At 35.5% G+C, this 24,188-nt stretch overlaps 1 protein-coding gene and 1 long non-coding RNA gene across 2 annotated transcripts; both read left to right on the forward strand.

Annotated features, from left to right (window-relative positions):
• The first annotated feature begins 8,637 nt into the window (after positions 1-8,637).
• Positions 8,638-9,556, forward strand: LOC147567504 (uncharacterized). Its single transcript, XR_015239595.1, has 2 exons — positions 8,638-8,888; positions 8,974-9,556. It is a non-coding gene; the product is annotated as an uncharacterized LOC147567504 (long non-coding RNA).
• Positions 9,557-9,657: 101 nt separating this feature from the next.
• LOC147567505 (uncharacterized) lies at positions 9,658-10,586 on the forward strand. The gene is made up of 3 exons (XM_086657431.1): positions 9,658-9,912; positions 9,998-10,130; positions 10,213-10,586. The coding sequence occupies exons 1-3, from the start codon at positions 9,658-9,660 to the stop codon at positions 10,584-10,586; spliced, it is 762 nt and encodes a 253-aa protein (XP_086513557.1).
• Positions 10,587-24,188: the final 13,602 nt, after the last annotated feature.

Here is a 24,188-nt window from a genome sequence, read left to right on the forward strand (position 1 = left end):
TGATTTTTTTTAATTTGATATGAGTTAAATTTAACAGAAAATTGGGCCGAAGATTTAATTTTAAAATATTTTTAGTTAAAAAGACAAGATATATTTTCTTTTTTTGTTCAAAACCTAAAATTTAAATTTTTTTTGTTGCAAAGCGGTGCGAAGCTGTCTTAAGGCGTTGTAAGTTTAAAAAGTATGATGAAGCTAAAGACAAATAAAAATTGACTGATATTTTTTTCATCAAATCAAAAAAATTAATTTATGGGGAGTTTTGGTCAAATTTCCATAAATTTAGATCTCATAATTTTAGAAGACTTAAAGTTAAAACTTCTCATCTCCAAAAAAATTATGTTTTCTTTTCTTTTGTCCTATTCGAAAGCACTCAAGTCCACCGTATACCCTAAATTCTAAATCTTGGGGTTCATATGTTTCTTTAGGAGTTACAGAAAATTGTGTTACGTTGTTTCTTTTCTAAATTTCAAGAAAAATGATTTGGTTACGTTGTTTCTTTTTCAAATTTCTTTTTTTTTTTGTTGAACAGTTTTTCAAATTTCTTTAGCAGTTAGAGAAAATTCCCTAACATAAAAATATAGTTCATTACTTTTCCTCGACAAATCTTATTGTTCGAAAACATTTTACCAAATTTTCTACTCTTGTGAAGAAAGTTGTTGTCTATTTCTAGATGAAAAATTGTGAAGGGAAGGGTGAAAAATCTAAAACTTTACCTATAAATTCGTTGAAAGATAAACAGAAAATACTATTTATTAACCCCTCGAGAGACATCTTGACCTATAGTCATTATTGGACTTAAATGGTGGTTTTTTGTTAGATTGGAAGGCATCATCCTAAGTTAAAAAATCATCATCATTTCACCACTTGATGATTATATTACTAGAGTGTTAGGTTAATCCCACATTGATTGTGGAAGGGGCAGGGGGTGCGTTAATAAGTGTGGGAGAAGTCATACCTCTTGAGCTAGCTTTTGGGGTGAGAGAGGTAGTAGTGGTTTCAGGAGGAGTTAATTCTGAAGAAAAATGAGGTAACATTTATGGAGTTTGTAGGGCAGAAGAAGAAGAAGAAAACAAGAGTAAGAGGCACAACTATGAGATTTTTTTTTTTTTTTTTTTTTTTCCGTTTTTATAAATTTTTATAATTGTTTTTAAATTCTTCAATATAGCTCCTAACAATAAAAATTTGGTTAAGTTTGACTGATATTTGCTTAAGTTTTAAATTCTCAACTATTTAAACTTTAGAAAATTAGAATTAGCATATTAATTTAGGGTTTTATGATGAAGGGGTTAATCCTAATAGGATCACTCTATAATTATCAATTATTTAATGTATGTAAATAAGTCTAAATTTTTTATCTTTGTTTCAAAAATTGTGTTAGTTGAGGGGGCTTGCTCATGAAAGTGGTGTTGTAGAGGGAAAAAAAAGGCTTCAAAAGCATCAACAAGGGTCCAAAAGGAAATGCCCACTTCAAAATTCTTTTTGGTATAAAACTCCGTAAAGGTTTAATAGATGGAAAATCTAGTATGATTAGAAACAAAGAGATGAAAATGACAAGCAAGAAGTTCTACCTAAAATGACAGGGTGCTTTTTTTTTTTTTTTTTTAGTAGCAAGACAACTTCAAATTCACCGATAGATGTTCTGCTAAGTAGAATTTACTACTGGGAAATTCTACTTTTTTCGACAATTAACTTCTCATTTGAGAGATATTTGTCACTGAATCTTATTATTCCCCGTGTAGTTATTATCCCTAAACGACAATCTTTTTATGGCTATTTTTGTAATAGGATGGAAGTGAGATAACTCATTATTTCACGTCTGATGAATTTGTACTAGTGAAGAAAAAGTGTTGAAATGGACATATTTTCTACGTGTCTTTATAGGTTGAAGAGTTATGCACAATTGACGTGTCGAGTTTGAGGGGCTACTTTGAGTCACATTCATAATTCTCTTTTAATTTTCAAGAGGAATGAGAATATCAATGTTAATTGGGAGCTTAAAATGTGAATGGCTTAAAGACTTAGAAGGGCGAAAAAGATAGTTCAAATGGAATGTCGAATACTAATATGTACTAATTAAATAACTACACACCAAAAAAAAGGGAATATTGGAATTGGGAAACTTGAAAGATTCATCTTCTTAATTTGATCAATCTAAAAGTTGAATTAGAGGTTTGATGCTCATTTGAAATTAGAAAACTTCTCTCATGGATTTGCTTGAAATAGGAAGCTTTTGATATGACTAATTTTATAGTAGTGTTCCAATTAATGAAAACTTGAGAGCTTTACTACCTATAGTAAGGGAGATTTGAGATTCTCAATTTTCTTCTAAAATTTACTCATCTAATTTATACACTTGGTAGGGTTACATTCAATTTTCTTTTTTTTTAGGGTAATTGGGGTAAATAATTAATTGTTTAAGATCTAATAGACAAGTCAAAGTGCACTTGTACTCTTGCATGCTCTAAAAAATGTTTCTAATTAAGAGAGTAGTAATTGGTTAGTACTCTTTCTTTTTGTTGACATAATTGGTTAATACTTGAATGCCCTCCCTTATTTCTTTGGATATTTTGGATAATAAATATAAAACATTTGGGCCACTCTTGTCAGATATACCCATATGGATTAAATGTACAAACAATAATACAAATGGACTTACTATAAGGTTCTTCAATTATTTATAATTAGGTTTTAATGTTTTGAGGTCCCAAATTCAAAGAATAGTGTTGTGATGGAATTGCTTTTGAGAGTAGAGTTAAGTGGAAGAACTTCAAAAGCATCCTACTAGCTTCTAAAGGGATGCCCACTTTCAATTCTTTTTGGTTAAAAACCCTCCATTACTTTAATTGATGGACTTATATGATTGGAAACAAAAAAAAAAGTAACAACACAACACTCACATACACGCAGACAAATATATAGAGGCAACCCTGAAGTGTCGGAAGCACGAAGCTAAGTTTTAAGAATGTGACCCACATGCATGAAACTTTTTTTATGTTAGAGTTCTTTACATTTTCCTCACACCTAATATGGGATTTAAATATATAAAACATGTGTTCATAACTATTCTGTCAGACTCGGACGATCCGATTGAGTTACTCAGAATCAGTTTGGGTTCGGAACCCTTATTGGTCCTTAGTCAAACTCCTGTCCATGATTCTCTGGAAAGACTGAAGAACAAAAGACACATAACAATAAGATATAAGAAGTACAATTCAAGGAATTTTGTTTTTGCCTTGTGATTGAACTTGTGTTGATTGGTCTAACCTTCAACCAATTGAGCAAAAGTAGATATTTGTTGTCTTCAGTAATTTTGTCTATAGATAAGCCACATCGGGGGCCTTACTTTTTTCTTTGAAATCTTCCTCCCTCGAGGCCCTTCGGCAATGACCCGAAACAAGACTTCGCTCGCTTGGCCCTAGAACCGCCGTATATTTATTACTATTAGCTAATTCTTAAAAGCACGACAAAATCCAAATTTGCTATTGTGGTATATGATTTTCTCCTAAATTATTTCAATTATCCTACAAAAGTGGAATCTTCAAGCAGCAAGTTAATTTTTTTCTTTTATGGATTCAGCATTATGGACCAGGCGAGGCTGCCGTGATGGTGCTTAATGTACCCGTAGAGAACTAGAGATAGAGAGAAGGAATCTAGGCTGCCAATCGCGAGGAAATTCTATAATCACCCTCAGAATTGGTAAGAACAACTCCCACAATTTCAACAAAAAAAAAAAAAAGAACAACTCCCACAAGTTTTAGCAAATCTCTCAGTAAGCTACATGGGGTTGAGCATCGAGAAGTTTGACCATCAAACTGGATCAAATGACCATAGAGAGGTTCTGTAGACACCACAAGAACTGCAAAGCCCAATTACTGCTATGCTTTAAAATTCTTCACCAAATGGGTTGGGCTTTGAAATTAGAACTTCCCTGTGACTCACTAGACCAGTTCAAGACTTTAGGGAGTGGGCTGCTCGATGAATAAATAGGAGATTCGCGTGATATTACTAGACACCACTGAACGCATTTCACCCTCAAACTCAGGCCCGTGAAGTCGCAGGGGTTTGTTAGACAGAAAATGTGTCATAACTATATAAAATTGTCAGTCATTTGTCAACACTTGGTTTCTCAAGTGGTCTATAGTATAGACATAAACTCCAAAACTCTAGAAGTCTCAGGTTCGTTACCATAAGATCAATTGGAATCCATGGTTATTGATTTTGGTTTATTAAACGTCTAAATAATGTAATAAATTTATCGGGCTTTAGACCTCTTTCATGTTGTTGGGCTTTAGGCGTCTTTCATGTTGTTGGGGGTTTAGGCCACTTTCATTTCTTGGTTTAACCTAGGCGGTTATCGTGCTTATCACATCTTCATGATATATTAATGTCTTGTAAGGACTAACACAGATCGTACTCGATTTCTCAAAATTTTTTCAGTCATTTAAAATAATTTGACTAATTATCGGATCATTTTGTAAAAAAATCATTCCAAAAATACCCCCATCCCCTTCAATTTCACTTTTCTCTTTTCACCTTTACTTTCTCTATCTAGAATCAAAACTGATTCTAGCCTAAAGCGACTAAAACTGTCGTTTTGGACTCCAAGTTTCAAAGGGCCCTGATGGGCTAGCAGTAAATATGTACGTATGGGGGAAGGTTTACCTTTGGATGTCATAGAAGCTATAGCGGAGTGGTTTAGGTGCCGTTTGGCAACCAAAAGTAGAAGTACTTTTGCTTGTAGTAGAAGTTCTTTTGCTTTAAAAAAGTAAAAAAAATTTAAAAGTATATTTGGCAAAAATGTTACTTATAAGTAAAAAAAGTCAAAAAGTTAGTTTGGTAACTCAATTTGTTTTTGATAATTTTATTTTCTTTCTCATAGAGATACTTGATTTTAATTTGAATTTATTTATGATTTCCACGATTACTCTTGTATACGAAGTAGTGGTGATATTGGTAGTAGTGGTGGTGCCATGAAAGTATGGTTCTGGGGTCTGGTGGTGGTTGAGGTTTGATGGTAGTGGTGGTAGAGAGATATGATGGTGGCAGCGGTGGTGGTGGAGGTATGATGGTGGCGATGGTGGTGGAAGTATGGCGGTGGTGGAAGTACGATGGTGGTGATGGTGGAAATACGGTGGTGGTGGTGGATAAGGTATGTGAGTGATAGTGACGAAGTTATGGTGGTGGTGGTATGGTGATGGTGGTAAAGGTGGTGGATAATATATGTAGGCGGTAATGATGGAGGTATGGTGGTAATGATGGAGGTACCATGGTGGTGGTGAAGGTATCGTGGTGGTGGTGAAGGTATGGTGGTGGTGGCGGTGGTGGTGGCGTCACGGTGGTGGTGGTGGCGTTACGATGGTGGTGGTGAAGGTACGATGATGGTAGTGGTGGTGGAGCTACGAGGTGGTTGTTGCCGAGGTGTGGTGGTGTATGGTGGTGGTGAAGATATCGTGGTGGTGGTGAAGGTATGGTGGTGGTGGCGGTGGTGGTGGCGTCACGGTGGTGGTGGTGGTGTTACGATGGTGGTGGTGAAGGTACGATGATGGTAGTGGTGGTGGAGCTACGAGGTGGTTGTTGCCGAGGTGTGGTGGTGTATGGTGGTGGTGGTGGTTAAGATGTGGTGGTGGTAGTTGAGGTAGGGTGGTGGGGAAGGTGCAATGCTTGTTGTGGTGGTGGTGAGGGTAGAATGGTATGGTAGAAGTTTAGTTGTAGTAGTGGAGCGGAGATAGACAAAAAAAATTCGTCAAGAAAAATTCATGCATGACTAAAAGTAAAGTTACTTTACTTTGAAGTCAAAAGCTAAAATTTTTAACTTCAAAAGAAAGTCAAATTTTAACTTAAATGAAAAAATTTTAACTTAAATGAAGTCGATAATTTTTGCGTACCAAACTAACTTTTTGACTTTTCTATTTAAATATGTAAAAAAGTAACTTATTTTAGTATTGCCAAACAACACCTTAGTGTTTGTTTATTGTCCTATTAGACGTTGTTCGAGTCTTCCACCCTATTTTCCATTTTTTCTCCAACACCACTGCTGTGTTTGATAGGGGATTTTCCTAGGAAAAAAGAAATAGTTTCTCTAAAAATGCTATTTTCCGACTGTTTGGTGCAAATATTACGGAAAGTTTTAGTTTCCCTCACGTGATCAATTTTTCCAAAATTTCCTCAAAATTAGGGGAATTTTTTACCCACCTCCCACAAGGGAATATTTTTCTCCAGATAAATCTCGGGAATGCTAACTCGTCTAAACCGCCCAACTAACGATCCCTTATTTACTGCTTGTTCTTTGGCATTTAAAGATGAAGTAACTTGAGCTTAAAGCTTGCAACTCAACGAAGAAGAAACTGAAGCAGAGTCATAGAGATTCAACCCAAGGAGAAGATAATCAGGGAGATTGAAGATTCACACCAGGTATCTAATCTCCTTCTATCTCTCTCTTGAATCCAACTTATAGGGATATACAAAAAAAAAAAATCAATGAGTAAAAGTTGGTATTTCTCTGATTTTTAGATTCAAATATTTATTATTTAGATTGAATCCATGAAATCCTAGTCTAGTTCTTACTCTCCTTGCACTTGGTTATATTATACTCTAATTTAATCTCCATGTTGTTTGTAAAAGCTTCAAATCATGAAAAAAAAAATTCACAAATCCCTGGACAAATATATGCCCTATTCCGTAAGTGGCAAGATTCTTCATGAAACCCTAAGAGCTATAAAATGTTGATGACTTAAATAATCAACAGTAATATATTCTTAGAAAAAAGAAATTATAATAGACCAGTATCGAAAATGAATTTTCTCTAACTAGCATGATCAGGAATTATGAGTATACATGAAATTGGGAAAAAAAGTGCATGAACAAGAATCTGTTGATGAATAGTCAACTAGATGAAGAATTAATAACAAGAAGAACACATCTTTTGAAGCTAGACATAATCTACTTTTTTTTTCTTGCTTAACCTTCTGTCAATTGAAAGTGAGTTTATTTATATGGTGAAACTTTGAATGTTATTTGACTGTTATTTATTTGGTGAGAATTATCCACTATCCAAGCAACTCCTCACAATTATTTTTCTTGCTTTAATATGTCATGAAGGATTATCATCCATAAATCTTTAGTTTTCATCTCAAGATGATTAGAATCCCATGTGAACTTAATTTTTGAGATGAAATTGAAATTTAAAGTTACATTACCAACTAGTATAAGATTTTGGTGATCAGTGTGCATAATGTTTTAGAGATATGTGGGCTAAGAAATAGTTGGTATGTAAGCCATTTGATTATCTTCGTGAACCCAAAGATTTTGTGTGTTATTCAAGCGATCCCATGTAGGTATCGAGTCTTAGAAGGATGTATTCAAGCTGTTTTTTTTCTAGTAGGTTTTTTCTTATCCGTCCTACTGTTGATTGTATGTTTAACAATTTTTTGTTCATATTCATAATGTGATTGTAATAGGATACATTACATAAGACGGATCGAAAATAGGAGATCCGACGGTCAAAGATAAGTTGCAGAAATAATATACGTGTGTAACACGTGTATGTACGTGACAGATCGAGAAGACGAGATCCGACGATCAAGAAGAATTCAGAATATTGAAGATATTTGAAGATATATTGAAGATATGTGAAGATTTAGTTTCTTATATTCAGAATATCTCTTGTAACTATCTAATGGTAATATTAGATAGATTTTGTATTATTTCCTAGTTTAGTAATTAGAAACTAGGAAACCCTAAACCCTAAGTCATCTATAAATAGGAGAGGGTTCTAGGATTCAAAATCATCGAGTTATGTCTGACCAATGTAACCGATCAAACCCACATACAATTGTATGTGGTGAATTATAATAAACAAATTGTTCTCCGTGGATGTAGGTCTTGAGTATTCGACCGAACCACGTTAAATTATCGTGTCTTTTACTTCATGTTCATCTATCTCCGATTATTATATAATCGTGAATTTAACAGATTGGTTTCAAATTTATTTATATTATATTGTTTGCTTCAATTTTTATGTATGTTTATCGATATAGTGAAATTTATCTTATAGATTTTACTTCTCATTTTAGTTGACTGCTAAAGTATGTTGACACGACAACTACGATTACGTGTTGCATCTATGATGATGATAATCATTATTTATGCGTATTTACGTATTCGTCGTAGAAATAATGAAATTATTGATAGGAGACCTTACGTAAATCGAGATCAAGAGAGAAATAAGGTTTTACAAAGAATGTACTCTGAAAGTGATCGATATTGCCACGAACAACTTCGAATGAAACGAGGTCCTTTTCAACGGTTATGTGCACGTTTACGGATTTATGGTTTAGTAGATAATCGAAATGTCAAAGTAGAAGAGCAAGTTGCAATATTCTTAAACACTGTTGGGCATGATCAACGTAATCGTAATTCAGTTCTCCAGTTCATTCGGTAGGGGGAAACAGTGAGTAAGTATTTTCATATAGTGTTGTCAACAATACTTATGCTCTATAAAGATATTATTAAACCAGCAACAAGTGCTAACTCTCCATCTGATGGAAACCGACGACAAGCCTGGCACGAGTACTTTAAGGTTAGTTTAGGTTTACGAGCCCATAGTTTATTCAAATTTAAATTATGTGCATGCTTTAGTTTACATCCTATTATTTTATAGGATGCTGTTGGTGCCATTGATGGTACACACATTCGAGCAAAAGTTCCTATCAAAGACCAACCAAGATATTGTAATAGGAAAGCTTATATTTCCCAGAATGTTCTTGTCGCATGTGGATTTGATATGAAATTTCATTATGTACTTGCTGGGTGGGAAAGGTCCGCTCATGATGGTCGTTTATTACGATGTGCGGTCTCTCGTTCTGGACGCAAGTTAACCGTTCCACCTGGTATGTAATTGTATTTTACTATAACTATTGATATAAAGCAGTCAGATGTATAGTTGATATAATAAAAAGATCTACGTCCATGTAGGAAAATACTATCTCGCTGATGCTGGATTTCCACTTGTACTTGGATTTCTCACACCATATCGTGGCACACGTTATCATCTTCAAGATCATGCTGGTCGAAGACCTCAAAATCCTAAGGAACTATTTAACTATCGACATTCCTCATTACGTAATGTTGTCGAAAGGACTATTGGATTGTTAAAGAAAAGATTTGCGTATTTGAGAAATGCACCATTTCATGATATTGACACACAAGGCAAGATCGTAATTGCATGTTGTGCATTACATAATTTTTTACGAGATGGAGACCCTGATGATATAAGTAGTGGAGATGATAGTGATAGAGACGACGATGAAGTAAACGAGACGGTGTAAATCTCACAGTGCAAGATTCAGAAATCAATATGGTTCCGTCACAAGTTTGGACTGCCAATAGAGACCTCATAGCAGAAGAGATGTGGGCAGATAATCCAAATTTATAATTGTTATCTTATTTAAAGTTGAAGTCTGAAAATTTCACTCATTTTATATTATTTATCATCTTTCGACTATAAGTGTGATATTTTATTTTGTTAGTTTTTTAAATTAAATTATTTGAAATTCAATAACGTTATGATTTTTTTATGATTAAAGATGGCTTCTCAGTCTGACATCACCACTTCAAACAAAAAAAAGTAAGAGACCTACTGTAACATGGAGCAATTTAATGGATGAAATCTTAGTGAATACGTTGTACGAGTGCATTTTAGTTGGGGAGAAGAACGGAAATCAAAAAGTGATTAACGAAATATTTAAGAAGGCGGCGGTTGTTATTAGTGTCGAAAATATCAAGGCTCGCATGAAGACATTTAAAGTACATTATTCTGCAGCGAGAGACGCAATCAACTCTAGCGGATTTACCTTCAATTCTGAAACTTTTCGCATTGAAGCTGATGACGACGCCTGGGCTGATTACGTCGCAGTAAGTTGTATTTGATTTTTCAATTTTTTAGTCTTGAAATTTTAAAAGAAATGTAATTTTGTTTTTTATATCTGATGTTTGACAGGCACATCCTACTGCAAAAGGCTTGCGCACAAAGAGTTTTCCGTATCAGGAAAAATTAGGAGTCATAATTGACACTGAACAAGCCACTGGTAATAGGCAAGTAGAGGCGGACGACATTTTGCACGAAACTCGTGGTTAGAGAATCATCTTAATTATTTGACTTATAAACTATTAATTGTTTCTATGAATTTCACATTTATTCCACTCCCAATACAGGTGAAACTTCTAATACGGAGTCCATCAATTTGAATGAAGATGAAGGTCTTTGTTCTCCAACATCTAACAGTCGTAATCGATCCATAACACCAAAACGTAGGCGACGATCAGAATTTGATGATACATGTACTATGCTCGCGAAAGCTGCAAACAAGCTTGCTGAAGCATGTCAAGCTCCTTTAGTTCGTGGAGTAGAAGATGCTCTAAAGGCTATTCTAGATTTGAACGAAACTGAATTTTATGGTGCTTTGGATATGTTCTCAGAAAAACCTGAACTTGCGCAGTTGTTCTTTGAATTTTCAGAAACAACAAGGGTGACATGGCTTAGAATGAAACTAGCTAATTTTCAGAGACAACAAGGGCAACATGGTTAAACGAATGTTAAGGAGTTTAATTTCTTGTTTGAAGGTGAACGCTTTTATTCTTAATAATTCCCTGAAACTAATATTATATTATGACTTAATTAAATACTTGCAATAAATTTTTGAAGTGTGAGAAAAACATATAAAGTCTATTTGTGTTTTTTTTATGTTGAACAATACAAAATCAAGCATGAGAAATGATTATCTTGCGTGCGTCTCCTTCTAATCTTGTAAGGTCTTCGAGAAATTTTTGGTTTGAAAATATAAATTATCACAAATATATATATATTCCATGTAGGATAAGATCTTGTTTTATAACTGAAGTGGTTTTATAAAATTGGAAATCTAGAAACAAAAGGAATTTTCCCTTGGTAAAACAAACAGTAGAAATTTTTTTTTGGAAAATAGTTCTTTTTTTCGTTGGCAAGTCAAACATCAGAAAATGTGGAAAATAATTATGAAGAAAATGTTTTTAGGTGAAAATGTTTCTCGGTGCAAATATTTCTCTATTTTTTTCTTTCTCCTAAATCGCTATCAAACACAACCCACTATTAAAGTTTTTCTATCACATTTCTCTTATTTGAAGGAGCATCGATCATTCAACATTTTTTTTTGAATGAACTAGTTGTGAGTGGATTATTCTATACCCAGAACTATGCACGTCTAATTGACATAGATAACATTCCCAACTTCTACAAAATTGTTTTTTTTAGATTTGTTACACCATAAATCATGATTTTACATTACATCACATATTATAAGTTACTTCATACATTATAATTTACATTAAATAGTATGGATACATCAGATGTGTAATTTTTTTTCTATTTTCTTTATATTAAGCAAATCATGTTTCAAAATATTCATCCAAACAAATTGATACTAATGATGGGTTCTAACTATTTTCGATTTTTATTCTTTATTTTAGTTTATATTAGGGTATAACCCGTGCCCGTAGGTCACGAAAATTTCTTTATTTATGTTATACGGAATCATCAAATATTTTGGTCCTTTACAGATATTCAAGTAACAAAAATATATTAAAAATAATAAATTATACTTTCTGAGTTTTTGCAAAACCATCTAAGACAGAGAGAAACAAAGAGTTTGGAGGGAGAGATGATTGGGAGGGTGGGAGGAAGAGATTTAATTCTTTCATTCATATCATCTCTCTAAATTCTTCAGTATTTCAGTTTTCCAGCTTTGATTCAATCATTCAAATAATCAAAAATTAAAGTTGTTTTAGTTTCTTCTTTGTAAAATTGTTTTAGGGTTTTATTGTTTTTCTCTTTTAGTTAGTTTAGTCTTTGAACGATTGAACTTATGCAAATTAAATTCTAGATCTGTAATGTTATAGCTTATGGATTCTATCTCTAAATTGTTTTAGGATTTTTTGTTTCTCTCTCGAAATTTTTATTAATGAAATTTGATTAAAAAAAACTTGTATAAAAATCTATGCAAAACCTAGATAGTTCATAGTATAATAGTAGAATTTGACTCAAAACGGACTTTCACTTAAATTGGTCTCTCAAACCTTAAATCTAGATAAGTAAACAATTTGAAAAATACTCAAAGGGTTACCATTTGATTAATAGATTAATTTGTCTGGGGCTAATTCTACAAGTGTCTATAAAGACTATTGAACGGGCATTTTAAGCAATGAAATTTGTTAAAACAAAACATCACACCGAGATAAAGGATGACTTTCTTAGAGATTGCATGGTTATTATTAGGAGACACTGACCCGGCTTCCACTCGGCCAACCGAATGGACTAGGTCCATGTAATAATTAGGAAGTTATTTCTTGTAAATTTTAATTTAGATACTGTATCTCTTGATAAGGAAACCCTAAATCCCTATAAATAAAAGTTATGTACATTAGAATTATTCTCAATACAGAGAGAATCATTTTAACAGCTGTCTCTACCTTCTCTTTGTACTTGATCTCTCTCTCTCTCTCTCTCTCTCTCTCTCTCTCTATCTATCTCTTGATCTCCCTCTCTATCTCTCGGTCTCGCTTATTCTCTCTATTTTATTATCAAGAGATTCATCCCTTTTCACAATATTTCCTCGGTATAGAGGTTTCTCGATCCTCTAAAGGAATTTTTCTTTGTCAACGAAAATATGCCCTCGATATAGTCAAATATTCTGGATTCACTGCTTCCCGTCCCTCTGACTTTCCTATAGAACAAAAACAACGTCTCAGTCCTTCTAATGGGATTCCTTTACAAGACCCATCCATTTACTGCCAACTCATTGGCCGACTCATTTACCTCACGGTCACACGTCCCGACATCACTTATGAAGGTAGGTGATATATGCCAACGAGTGAAAGCTGAACATAAAAGTGAAGCGGGACTCCTCCAGTCACTTGAGGTACCAGAACGGAAATGGGAACGTATAATGATGGATTTTGCGACCAAAGTTATTGAAAGCTCAGAATATATTTCATGTCTCAGAACTAAGGAAGTATCAACCATCCCACCTCATGTGTTTAGTTGGTACGAGTTAGATATTAATGAAGATGCGATATATGAGGTCAGCCAAATTATTATGATTTAACACAAACTGCTAAAGGTACCAAGGAACAAGGAAATCCCGTTAGTGATAGTTCTATGGAGGCACAACAACATCAAAGAATCACCATGGGAGAAGGAAGCGGAAATGTGAGAACATCCAAAACTCTTCAGAGATTAAGATGCACGAGGAATGTAAGGGGAGGGTCAGAGATATGGTGTTTAAAGATCTGAGGTCTTAAGAGGGTAAAGGAGAATTGAGTATGTTATCTGAATAAGTTGATAAGCACTGGAACAAGAGACGCTCTTGGAAGGTCGTTAGATACAGTCAGAAGTTCACGATTAGAGTTATGGTGTGATTTGGTTAAGAAGCGATTGAAAGGAAGACAAATCGATTTGAGAGTTTCACTGGGAGAAAGTGCAAGTTAATCCAAATTTCGAGGACGAAATTTCTTTCAAGGGGGGAAGATTGTAACATCCCAAGTTTTCGGCTTAAATAAGATAATGTATAAGGTGTGATGAAGGACTATTTGACAATTGGGTCGGGTCAAAATAAGGGCTAAATTTGCAAAACGTGGAAGTTTGGGGGTGTTTTGCAATCTGAACAAATCGAGGGACTGGAGTTAAATTTCGGCTATTTTAGGGAAGAAATCAGAATCGACTTCTTTCTCTATTAAACTCGTTTTCACTTCTAGGGCTGGCTTTGGGAGAGAGAGAAAATCGATCAAACGGATAATTTCGAGTGCAATTTGAAGGGGAAATCTGATTTTTTGTTGAATTCAAGCTTCAATGAGTTGGTTCAAGCTAGGGTTTGTGGAATTTGGTAAGTAAAATCCTATTTCTCTCTCTAGACAGAATTTTTAGCTTTGTTTGATTTTAATGGAGTCTTGTTACTACGAATTTGTAGGATATTGGGTGGAATGGATGAAATTATGAAGAAGCAACCCAACACCATCTAAATCAAGGTAGTATTCATGTTTGATTAGCTTATTCTTAAATTTTAGGGTTTGGGGTAGAGGTGCTCAAAAGGCCGGGCCGGCCCGTTCCGTACAGGCCCGGACCGGCCTGGCCCGTACGGAAAACGGGCCAGGTCAACCCGGGTTCTATCCCGGGCCCGGGCTGGGCCTCTATTTTGGGCCCAACGGGCTAGGCCCGGCCCGGATTGAGCCCGGTAACTTTTTTTTTTTCCTTTTTCTTTCTTTCTTTAAATATTTCTATTCCTCCTAATCATTTATATCCTATTTAGAAAATATAGCAAACTTAAGTTGGAGAAGAAATTTTTGGTAAGCTTTAAAAAATCTTATCTAAAAATAAATTTAGGTAAGTTGTTGAGTTAGAAAGAAATATTTATATTTATGTTAAGGATTCATATCCTTATGTAAGTTTAGAAAATCTTTTCCTTTTTAAGTTAGTGAATATAAAAAGAATATAGGTAAGTTTCATTAAACCATCTTTGTGTAAGTTTTAGAAAATCTTTTCTTTTCGAGTAAGAGAAGAAACTTTTAGTAAATACTATAAATTTTTTAAGTAAGTTCCTTTTTGTTTTAATTTACTTTAGGTAAGTTCGATTTGTTTAGGTAAATAGTCATTACTTTAATACTACGTGATAAGTTTTATTTTCTTTTAAGTAAGTTTTATTACAAATAGTTTTATATTTGTAATATTACTTTTTAATTTAATTTTAGGATTAGTTAAGTTTTAATTGAGTTTCATATTAAAAAACAGGAAAAAAAAAAACAGATTAGCCTGGTCAAACCCGGGTTTGGCCCGGCCCGGCCCGGATAGGCCTGGCCTGGGTCCAGTCACGGTCCCGGGCTGGGCCATAGGTTTAGCCAACCCGGGACCGGCCCGGCCCGGGGCTATTCCAGCCCGGGTTGCTTGGGCCCGGCCCGCAACCCGGCCTGGACCGTTCTATAAAAGGCCGGCCCGGCCCGGCCCGGCCTTTTGAGCACCACTAGTTTGGGGTTTATGGAATTTAGGGATTTTCATGATTCATGTAGTTCCAGGGTCTATATGGTTGGGAATTAAGCAATTTTGGTATAAAAGCAACTTTAGAGTGATTATGTGATATATGTGATATAGCTTATCGATCGAACGACGACTTGAGGGACTGAATACAGCCTACTGTCCGAGCCATTATGGGATTGATATATTGCTCGTACGGACTTTTCTAAAACACGAAAGTCGTAGCTTAGGTTGTTAGCTTTCTGAAAAGGTATGGTACAAGTTATTCCGATCTCGGACGAGAGAGTTACGACTGTTATAGTGCGCAGCGTGCTGTTAGGAAATAAAGATTCGCTGCTGTTTGTATTTTGCTATTTTGAGGACCGTACACTTTAAGTTTGACCGAGATACTAAGTAATGAAATGTTAGAAATTGAATTAGCTTTCCATATATATATGGTATGACCGAAACCGATCAGAGTTAAAATGGGAATGAAGCTAAGACGTGATAGAGTCATTCGGGTTCTTCCGACGTTAATGCGAGTCAAGTCTTATTTGTATTTCTTTTTCTTATCGTTCTTTCGGAGTTATTTCTGTTATGTTAAGATTCTTCTCGAAGAATCTAAGGTTTATCTTTGTCTAGGGTGTCGGAAGGAAAGCCGAAATGAGTTGGGGGCGAGATGCTCGAAGCAAAGCGGATGAGGACGGAGTCCTGAATCGCTAGGTAGGGGATACCTCTTGTTTTCTTTTATACTATTGTCTAGATGCATGCTAGAAGTAGGAGATATGCATGCATCATTATATGTAGATGGTAGGTGATCATATATGCATGATTTAAACCCTGATTTCAATGAAAGTTGTATCGTTAGTTTGGATTATTGATTATTGATGAATTAACGATTTAGACTCAGATTTCAATGGAACTGTTATCGTGAACTTTCCTTATTAATGTGATGGTTTATATATGAAAAATATCTTACAAATAATTTCCAGAGAAATGGTTTTCTAAATGGATTGTATATCGATGTTTTGATAACGTAACGTTTTCGTATGTTGTATGTGATTGGTGAAGTGGACTGAGACGAGTCATGAGGGTCTTGGCAGTTGTAGTGCTCCACTCTCTGGTCAGGATTCTCGTTTAGGTTGGACTCTCAGGGCTCAGGGATTTGCTATACTTGACCGCTCGATTGGACTGTAAACCTGTTTGTTCTTACCCTCGGGGCTCAGAGGCTGTACACCTCTGACCGCCCGACTGGTTTGGTTATTGGGATCCCTCTGCAAGTTATGATATGACTCTTGGTTGTGCCACTTCTGTGTGTGATAAGATAAGTAATGTTTTAAAAAGCCTATCTCAGTCGAGGGAGTAACGGGCGAGTTCCGAATCTGCTGAGATTGTGGGTGAAGGATGTTTTCACAAGAAAAAAGTATTATTTCGACTGTTGACACAATAAACGCTTTCCCAAAACCAGAAGAAATAGTTGCATGCTAGGGTACCGATGAGAATATGTTTTTCGTCCCAACACGAATACTGGAGGGACGACCTGACTATTCAACTTCGGTGAAGCTAAAACGTATCTAGTTAAGCTAGGTGTATATATTTATCACGAGGTTAGCTTTTCAATGATTGTGGAGTCGCCTAGTGGGAGAGGGGCTTACCTACCTAGGGGTAAGTCACTTTCTCGAGAGAATTTGAGTACCTTGGTTAGTGCCGGTATGGGACGGTACTAGCCAAAGTACTATAGAATTTTCTGGGTAACTCCTTGTTAATTGAGAGGCATACCAAGGGTGGGCAGTTAAGTCTGCTATTGTATGCTAGTATTAGGATTGATATATATTTATATGTGTGCATGTTTTACTCGAGAAAAGGTTTATCGCAGTTTTATTTTGGGACTCCTCTACCAGTTTAACTCGTGTCGGTGAGTTACTGACCCCCTACCAGTTCTTAGTGTGTAGGTTCAAGTTATATTTTAGAGTTAATTCCTATATGGCCCCCTACTTTGTGACCAGCTTCCTTTATGGCCCCCTTTTTTTCGTAAATTCAAATATGGCCCCCTATTTTCAAGTAAATGTCATTACTACCCTTCTTAATTTTAAATTTAAAACATTTAAAAAACATTATTTCCACCTCACCCCTCTCTCTCTCTCCACCTCATCTCTTTCTACAACTCACCCATCTCTCTCTACAACTCACCCATCTCTCTCTCTCCAATTCACCTCTCTATCTTTCCAACTCACCTCTCTCTTCCAACTCACCTCTCTCTCTCTATCCAACTCACCTTCATCTTCCCCGATTAAGGTCGCCGGCCGGAAAATTTTCCGGCCGGCGACCTCAAAAAAAAAAAAAAAAAAAATTCCTCTCATCTCTCTCTCTCTAAAAGCTCCGGCGAAGGGGGTTTCCCTTCGCCGGAGCTCGTGAACAGACCAGATCGGTCTGTTCACGAGCAGACCACTAATGGTCTGTTCGTGAACAGACCGATCTGGTCTGTTCACGAGCAGACCATTAGAGGTCTGTTCGTGAACAGACCAGATCTGGTCTGTTCACGAGCAGACCATTAGAGGTCTGTTCGTGAACAGACCAGATCTGGTCTGTTCACGAACAGACCTCTAATGGTCTGCTCGTGAACAGACCAGATCTGGTCTGTTCACGAGCAGACCATTAGAGGTCTGCTCGTGAACAGACCAGATCGGTCTGTTCACGAACAGACCATTAGTGGTCTGCTCGTGAACAGACCGATCTGGTCTGTTCACGAGCTCCGGCGAAGGGAAACCCCCTTCGCCGGAGCTTTTAGAGAGAGAGAGAGATGAGAGGAATTTTTTTTTTTTTTTTTTTTTTTTGAGGTCGCCGGCCGGAAAATTTTCCGGCCGGCGACCTTATTCGGGGAAGATGAAGGTGAGTTGGATATAGAGAGAGAGGTGAGTTGGAAGAGAGAGAGGTGAGTTGGAAAGATAGAGAGGTGAATTGGAGAGAGAGAGATGGGTGAGTTGTAGAGAGAGATGAGGTGGAGAGAGAGAGAAGGGTGAGGTGGAAATAATGTTTTTTAAATGTTTTAAATTTAAAATTAAGAAGGGCAGTAATGACATTTACTTGAAAATAGGGGGCCATATTTGAATTTACGAAAAAAAGGGGGCCATAAAGGAAGCTGGTCACAAAGTAGGGGGCCATATAGGAATTAACTCTATATTTTATTTCACGAAGAACCATATAACATATATATGTATCACATAAGTTGTATAAGGATGTATGGATTTGTACAGGATGAGTTAAGTGAGTTCTGGTGGTTCGGTTTTGAACCAGAGTCTGTTAGTATAATTTTAGTTTCATTTTAGCTTCCGTTGTGTTTGTGTATGCGAATGTATGGTTTGCATGACAGGTTCTACAGGTGCGACCGGTTCGATTTACAGAGGAGATGCTGCCGAATTTTCGGTTCGTCTGTGAATTGCCGGGGCGTGCTCGTGCCTATTTATGGGGCATGGGGCGTCATAAGTGCTATTTATGCAGACTCCAAGTCAAATCCACTTAGATGCTGCTCATCGTGTGGTTCGTTACCTAAAAGACTCCCTTAACAAAGGAATTTTTCTCTCCGCTGACAGCTCTCTTCACATTACTGGTTATTGTGATTCTGACTGGGTTGGTTGCCCATCTACTCGTCGCTCTACCACCGGCTACTTCACAATGCTCGACTCCAGTCCTTGATCCTGGAAATAGAAAAGCAACACACCGTTGCCAAATCTTCTGCAGGATCAGAATATCATATTCTTGCTATTCTCACTTGTGAGCTCCAATGGCTCAAGTATCTCTTACTCGATTTTGGTACAGACCGTTCTAGCCTGATGAAAGTTTACTGTTACAATCGAGTAACTCTTCATATTGCTGACAACCCTGTCTTCCATGAATGCACTAAACATATTGAAATAGATTGACATATCGTTCGTGAGAAGATTAAAGATAACGTCATTGCCACGCGCTACACATCATCCGACAACCAGCTCGCAGACATATTTACGAAGCGTCTAGGTGCTGATCCGTTCAAGAATATTATTGGCAAGTTGGACATTACTTCGATTACTGCTCCAACTTGAGGGAGAGTATTAGGAGACACCGACCCGGTTTCCACTCGGCCAACCGAGTGGACTCGGTCCATGTAATAATTAGGAAATTGTTTCTTGTATATTTTAGTTTAGATACTATATCTCTTGATAAGGACACCTTAAATCCTTTGTATCCCTATAAATACAAGTTATGTACATTAGAATTATTATCAATATAGAGAGAATTATTTTAACAACTGTCCCTACTTTCTCTTTGTACTTGATCTCTCTATCTCTCGGTCTCACTTATTCTCTCTCTATTTTATTATCAAGAGGTTGTTCATCCCTCTTGATAGTTATATACATTGAGAAAGAAGTTGGTGAAAAAATTGATTCAGATTTAACAATAGATGAGTTTTACTCTTTGGAATTTGAACTTTAATTTTCTCCTTTAGCATTTTCCTTTGTTTTTCTTTCTTTTCTTTTTTTTTTTTAATTATTTTTAAGTTTTAAACTTTGTACAAATTCAAAACCTTTTTCTATTGGAGAAATTTATAGTTTAATGTTTAACTTTAAAGTTTTCATAAATAAATGAATTGTTAAGTTTAACTAACTACTGGTCAGTTAGATGGTTAATATTAACTTTCGGTTAACATTTTTTTTTGTTGCAAAGAAAGTAAATTAATAAAGAGAGTACTATTACTGTATTTATGACGAATAAAATTGGGAACAGACTCTCAGTTATTACAATTGTTAGTTATTCTAGCCAATTTAGCTAGAGTGTCTGCAAGATCATTGCCTTCGCGAGGGATGTGATTGTAGGTCACTCACTGCCTGAAATTGCTGGATAAGCTGCTTGATAGAAGACATATGGGATTTGGTTTGCCAGTGTATAGGAGAACTCGGGTTCTTCACATGATTTATAATAACTTGATTGTCACATTCAACGTTTAGAGATGTGTGATTTTGTGATTGATTGCCCATTGGGATTTCGCCTTCTTCAGCTGATGTAGTATTTACCAGAGCGGTGTGCGCGTATAAGAAGATCGCTTCGTGGTTGTGAACGATAGAACTGATACCTGCTGTTGTAGTGATGATAAAGGGGTGGCCCTGGGCCAAAGCGAACAAAGCGTCGCTTCGGGCCACCGACTTTTAGGGGCCACCGATACATTAATTTCTGTTAGAAATATATAAGAAGTCCAACTCTCTAAGAAAATTATAAGGGCCCCATTTGAAAAATGTTAAGTAAAAAGGCCACCAAATTCGATGATCTTTAAATGAATGGTGGGCTCAACAGTTTGTTTGATTTATGGGAAAGTAGAGTAGAAAGTGTTGATTCAAAAAGTGGTGGAGACAAATGATGATTACGAGAAGCTTAACCCATTTAAAAAATGTTAAGTAAAAAGAACCACCAAGACATTAGGTTTGAAGCTCCACAATTACGAGAAGCTTTAGAAGAGTTGGTGGAGACAAGTGATGATTCAAAAACAGTTTATGATGCCGAAAATAAATTAAAACAAGACTTTGAAAATTTTGAATTCCTTTTGAGCATGGTTATTTGGCATAATATATTGTTTACGGTAAACTCTGTTAGCAAAACACTTCAAACTGAACATATAGATATTGAAGTTGGATTAGAGAAATTGAATGAACTTATTCGTTATCTTGAAGATTATAGAGAAGTGAGATTTGAAGAAGGCATGGTTGAAGCTAAAGAGATTGCCATTAAACTGGGAGTTGAAACAACATTTCGGGAAAAACGTATTATTCGAAGAAAGAAACAGTTTGACGAGAATGCGTGTGAAGATCCATCAATGTCACCTGAAGAAGCATTTAGAGTTAATTATTATTAAATATACATATTAGATCAAACTCTTTCAACATTTAAGAGCAGATTCGAGCAAACTAGAAATACAATGAAATATTCAGTTTTCTGTTTGAGTTAAAAAAGATAAACTCCCAAGATGATGGTGATTTGAGATATTCATGTGTTCGCCTTGAAACTTTTTTCAAGCATAATGAGTCATATGACATAGACTGACTAGACTTATTTTCTGAACTGGAAGTGTTAAAGCGTCTTTACCAAACGAGATCAAAAGACCAACTGAAGTGCTAGATTTTTTTAAAGATGTGAAAGGTTGTTAACCAAACACATGGGTTTCTTATGGAATTATGTTAATGATACCAGTTATTGTTGGCTCTGCGGAAACAAGTTTTTATAAGTTGAAGTTGATTAAGTCTTATATTCGATCTACTATGTCAGATTAAAGGTTAAACGGGTTAGCTACATTATCTATTGAGAAGAATATGGTACTTATTGTTTTCATGTAAATACATTTATACGTTTTACAATTTGATAGAAAGGGCCACATATTCAGACCTCGCTTCGGGCCACCGAAAAGTCAGGGCCGCCCCTGAGTGATGTCGATGAACGAGACATCACTATTTAGTTTTATGAATGGATTTGTAGGGGGAGTCAGGTGACGTTGTGGTTGTTATAAGCTCTTTCTCCAAAATAACTAAAGAATTAGCCAAGACAATCATTTTGTTTGCCATAGAAAATAACTTAAAATAACCTAGTGAAAAATTAAAATGAAGTGTTTGGTCTTATGTTGGAAATATGATATTATGATTAAGGTTTCGTGGATAAAACTGAACTCAAAATTATAGGCCGCGGCTTTGGAGAATAAACAAAAATTTTCCGGGGAATCCAGATTTTTTTTGAAAATTCTTCGGAGAATAAATTTTTATGCGGAATACAGAATACATTTGTTTGAAAGTTCTCTTCCATCTCATCTGTTGTCTCTGTCACTTCATCTTCTCGCCACCTCATCATCTTCTCTGGCGAAGGTCGTCGGCCGGCCGGCGACCTTCAAACATTAAAAAAAATTCTCTCTTCCTCTCTCTCTCTCTAACACTCCGGCGAAGGAAGACCTTCACCGAAGGTCTGGTCTGTCCATGGACAGACCTTGGAGATCTATCCGTGAACAGACCAGACCTCCGGTGAAGGAAGACCTTCGCCGGAGTGTTAGAGAGAGAGAGGAAGAGAGAAAAAGAAATTTATGTTTGAAGGTCGCCGGCCGGAAAATTGGCCGGCCGGCGACCTTCGCCGGAGAAGATGATGAGGTGGTAGAGAGAGGTGATGAGATGGAGGAGCCTTCTAAATTTTGTTTTATTTTGAACTCCCAAAATTAGAAGCCCCTTAGCAATAAAAAGAAACATAAAAGTCAATCTTATTTGAATAATTTTAAGAAAAGTCTTTATTCCCCGGAGAATTTTCTTTATTCCCCAAAGCCGCGGCCAAATTATAGGCTTGTAAAAAAATTCCGAAGTTTTAAATTTTTTTTTATAAGTTACTATATAAACCGAACTTATCTTTTGTAAAACTTTTCAATTCTTATGGTTTAGATATACGATTTAACTAGTTTTAACAAAAACAAATTCGTCTGATCTCAAGGTATGTTCACACAAACTCAATTTAGACCTGTCTTATTTGGTTGTTCTCAAAACTAATCATAACAAACTCCATTCAGATTAGCAAAGACCCAGAAAATGAAACAACAAGAAACATAAGTATTTCGTGATTGATTTTGTCTTTTTTGTTACTTATTTGATTTTCTGATCCAACCTTCCTCGATTTTAAGATTTGTCCTTTAAAGTTGGAAGAGGAGAAAGATTTTTTTTGCCTCAATCTCCATTTGGTAAGTTTTTAGTCTAAACTGCCATTTAGTCATATAATTTTCACTGAAATGGCTATATTTGATATCGTAGTGCTTTTTTTACATTGAACCAAATTATTGTGGCCCAAATTGCTATTTTTTAAAACTAATTAAAAATAGGTAATGTAACATAAAACCAAAATAATTGTCAAAATTTCTAAACAAATTACAAACAATTTGTAAATTCCTATACAACATTTTGAAAACAGGACAACAGGAAATTAGGTCGAATGGATTCAACTCCGGGGGTTGGTGCTTTCGGCTCGGCATCACCAGTGCTTAGAGACCGGATTCCCCATGGTTACCCGATTTTAAAAAGAATTAGTTAAAAAGACAAGATATTTTTTTGTTAAAAATCCAAATTTTGTATTTCTTTTTGTTAAAAACTCAAATATTGGTTTTTTTTTTATTAAAAACCTAATATTTTTTGCAAAAGGATCCCAGGTGTTGCAATGGGCTCCAAAATTGTTGTAAAGTTGTCGAAAAGCGTTACAAAGCTGTCGCAAGGTGTTGCAAAGTTGTCGTAAGGCGTTGCAAAACTGTCATAAGGTGTTGCAAATAAAAAATGTACTCAGGGAGCTAAAGACTAAAAAAAATTGATTGATCCTTTTTAACTAAAACAAATTTTTTTTTGAGAATTTTGTCCAAATTTTCTTATTGAAAAAAAGAAACTAAAATAGGAATTTTACCAATAGTCATTTTTTTTTTGGGAAATTGACTACGATGTATGATAGTCATTACAATGGCGTTGATACATGAAAGATGTGCACAATACTGCTAAATTTTTAGCAAGAACAGGCCTAAAGCCAACTAACTATGGCCTAAAGCCCAACTAACTATGGTCTAAAGCCCAACTACATTATTTATATCTTAATAATCTCAAATTCAATAACTCAAAGATTCCACCTCTTCTGAAGATCGAACACGGAACTTTCAGGAACTTTTGGAATATATGTGTAACACTTCAAACCACATTTTTTTTGTTGAATTGAACACTTAAAACCACTTGGGCTACCAAGTGTTGACACAAATAGTTTTGTAAAAGTAAAAACAGTAAAAGGGAAAAATAAAATTAGATCTTGTTTAACAAATAGTAAAAAGCTAATGCCAAAGTTATATATATTGCCCAAAGCTGACTTGTAATGGAATAATAATTGAATTAAGTTGAGAGACGAAATATCACGCCTACCCGATTTTGTGGTCAATTACAATTTTCTCCCTAATTAAAGTAATTTAATTAACGGTAAAAAAAATATACATGGGGTACATCAAATACCGAAATAGTACTAGTTTGTAACTAATTATGATAGTTTTGGTCAATTGTTAATAATGACACTTAAAATTTAGATAAAATAGTCTTAAATCTAGTATTTTGTTTCACGGTACATGTATCACCCTTTGATCCGA

The sequence above is a fragment of the Eschscholzia californica genome, unplaced genomic scaffold, assembly GCF_041429995.1.
Source record: "Eschscholzia californica isolate CP2 unplaced genomic scaffold, dmEscCali1.0.p SCAF_1, whole genome shotgun sequence".
NCBI lineage: Eukaryota > Viridiplantae > Streptophyta > Magnoliopsida > Ranunculales > Papaveraceae > Eschscholzia > Eschscholzia californica.

Excerpts from the sequence above, each read along its gene's own strand:
- LOC147567505 (XM_086657431.1), top strand. The coding sequence starts at position 9,658 with ATGGATGAAATCTTAGTGAATACGTTGTACGAGTGCATTTTAGTTGGG. Across the intron at positions 9,913-9,997 it reads CCTGGGCTGATTACGTCGCA|GCACATCCTACTGCAAAAGG; the intron begins GTAAGTTGTATT and ends GATGTTTGACAG. Across the intron at positions 10,131-10,212 it reads CATTTTGCACGAAACTCGTG|GTGAAACTTCTAATACGGAG; the intron begins GTTAGAGAATCA and ends CTCCCAATACAG.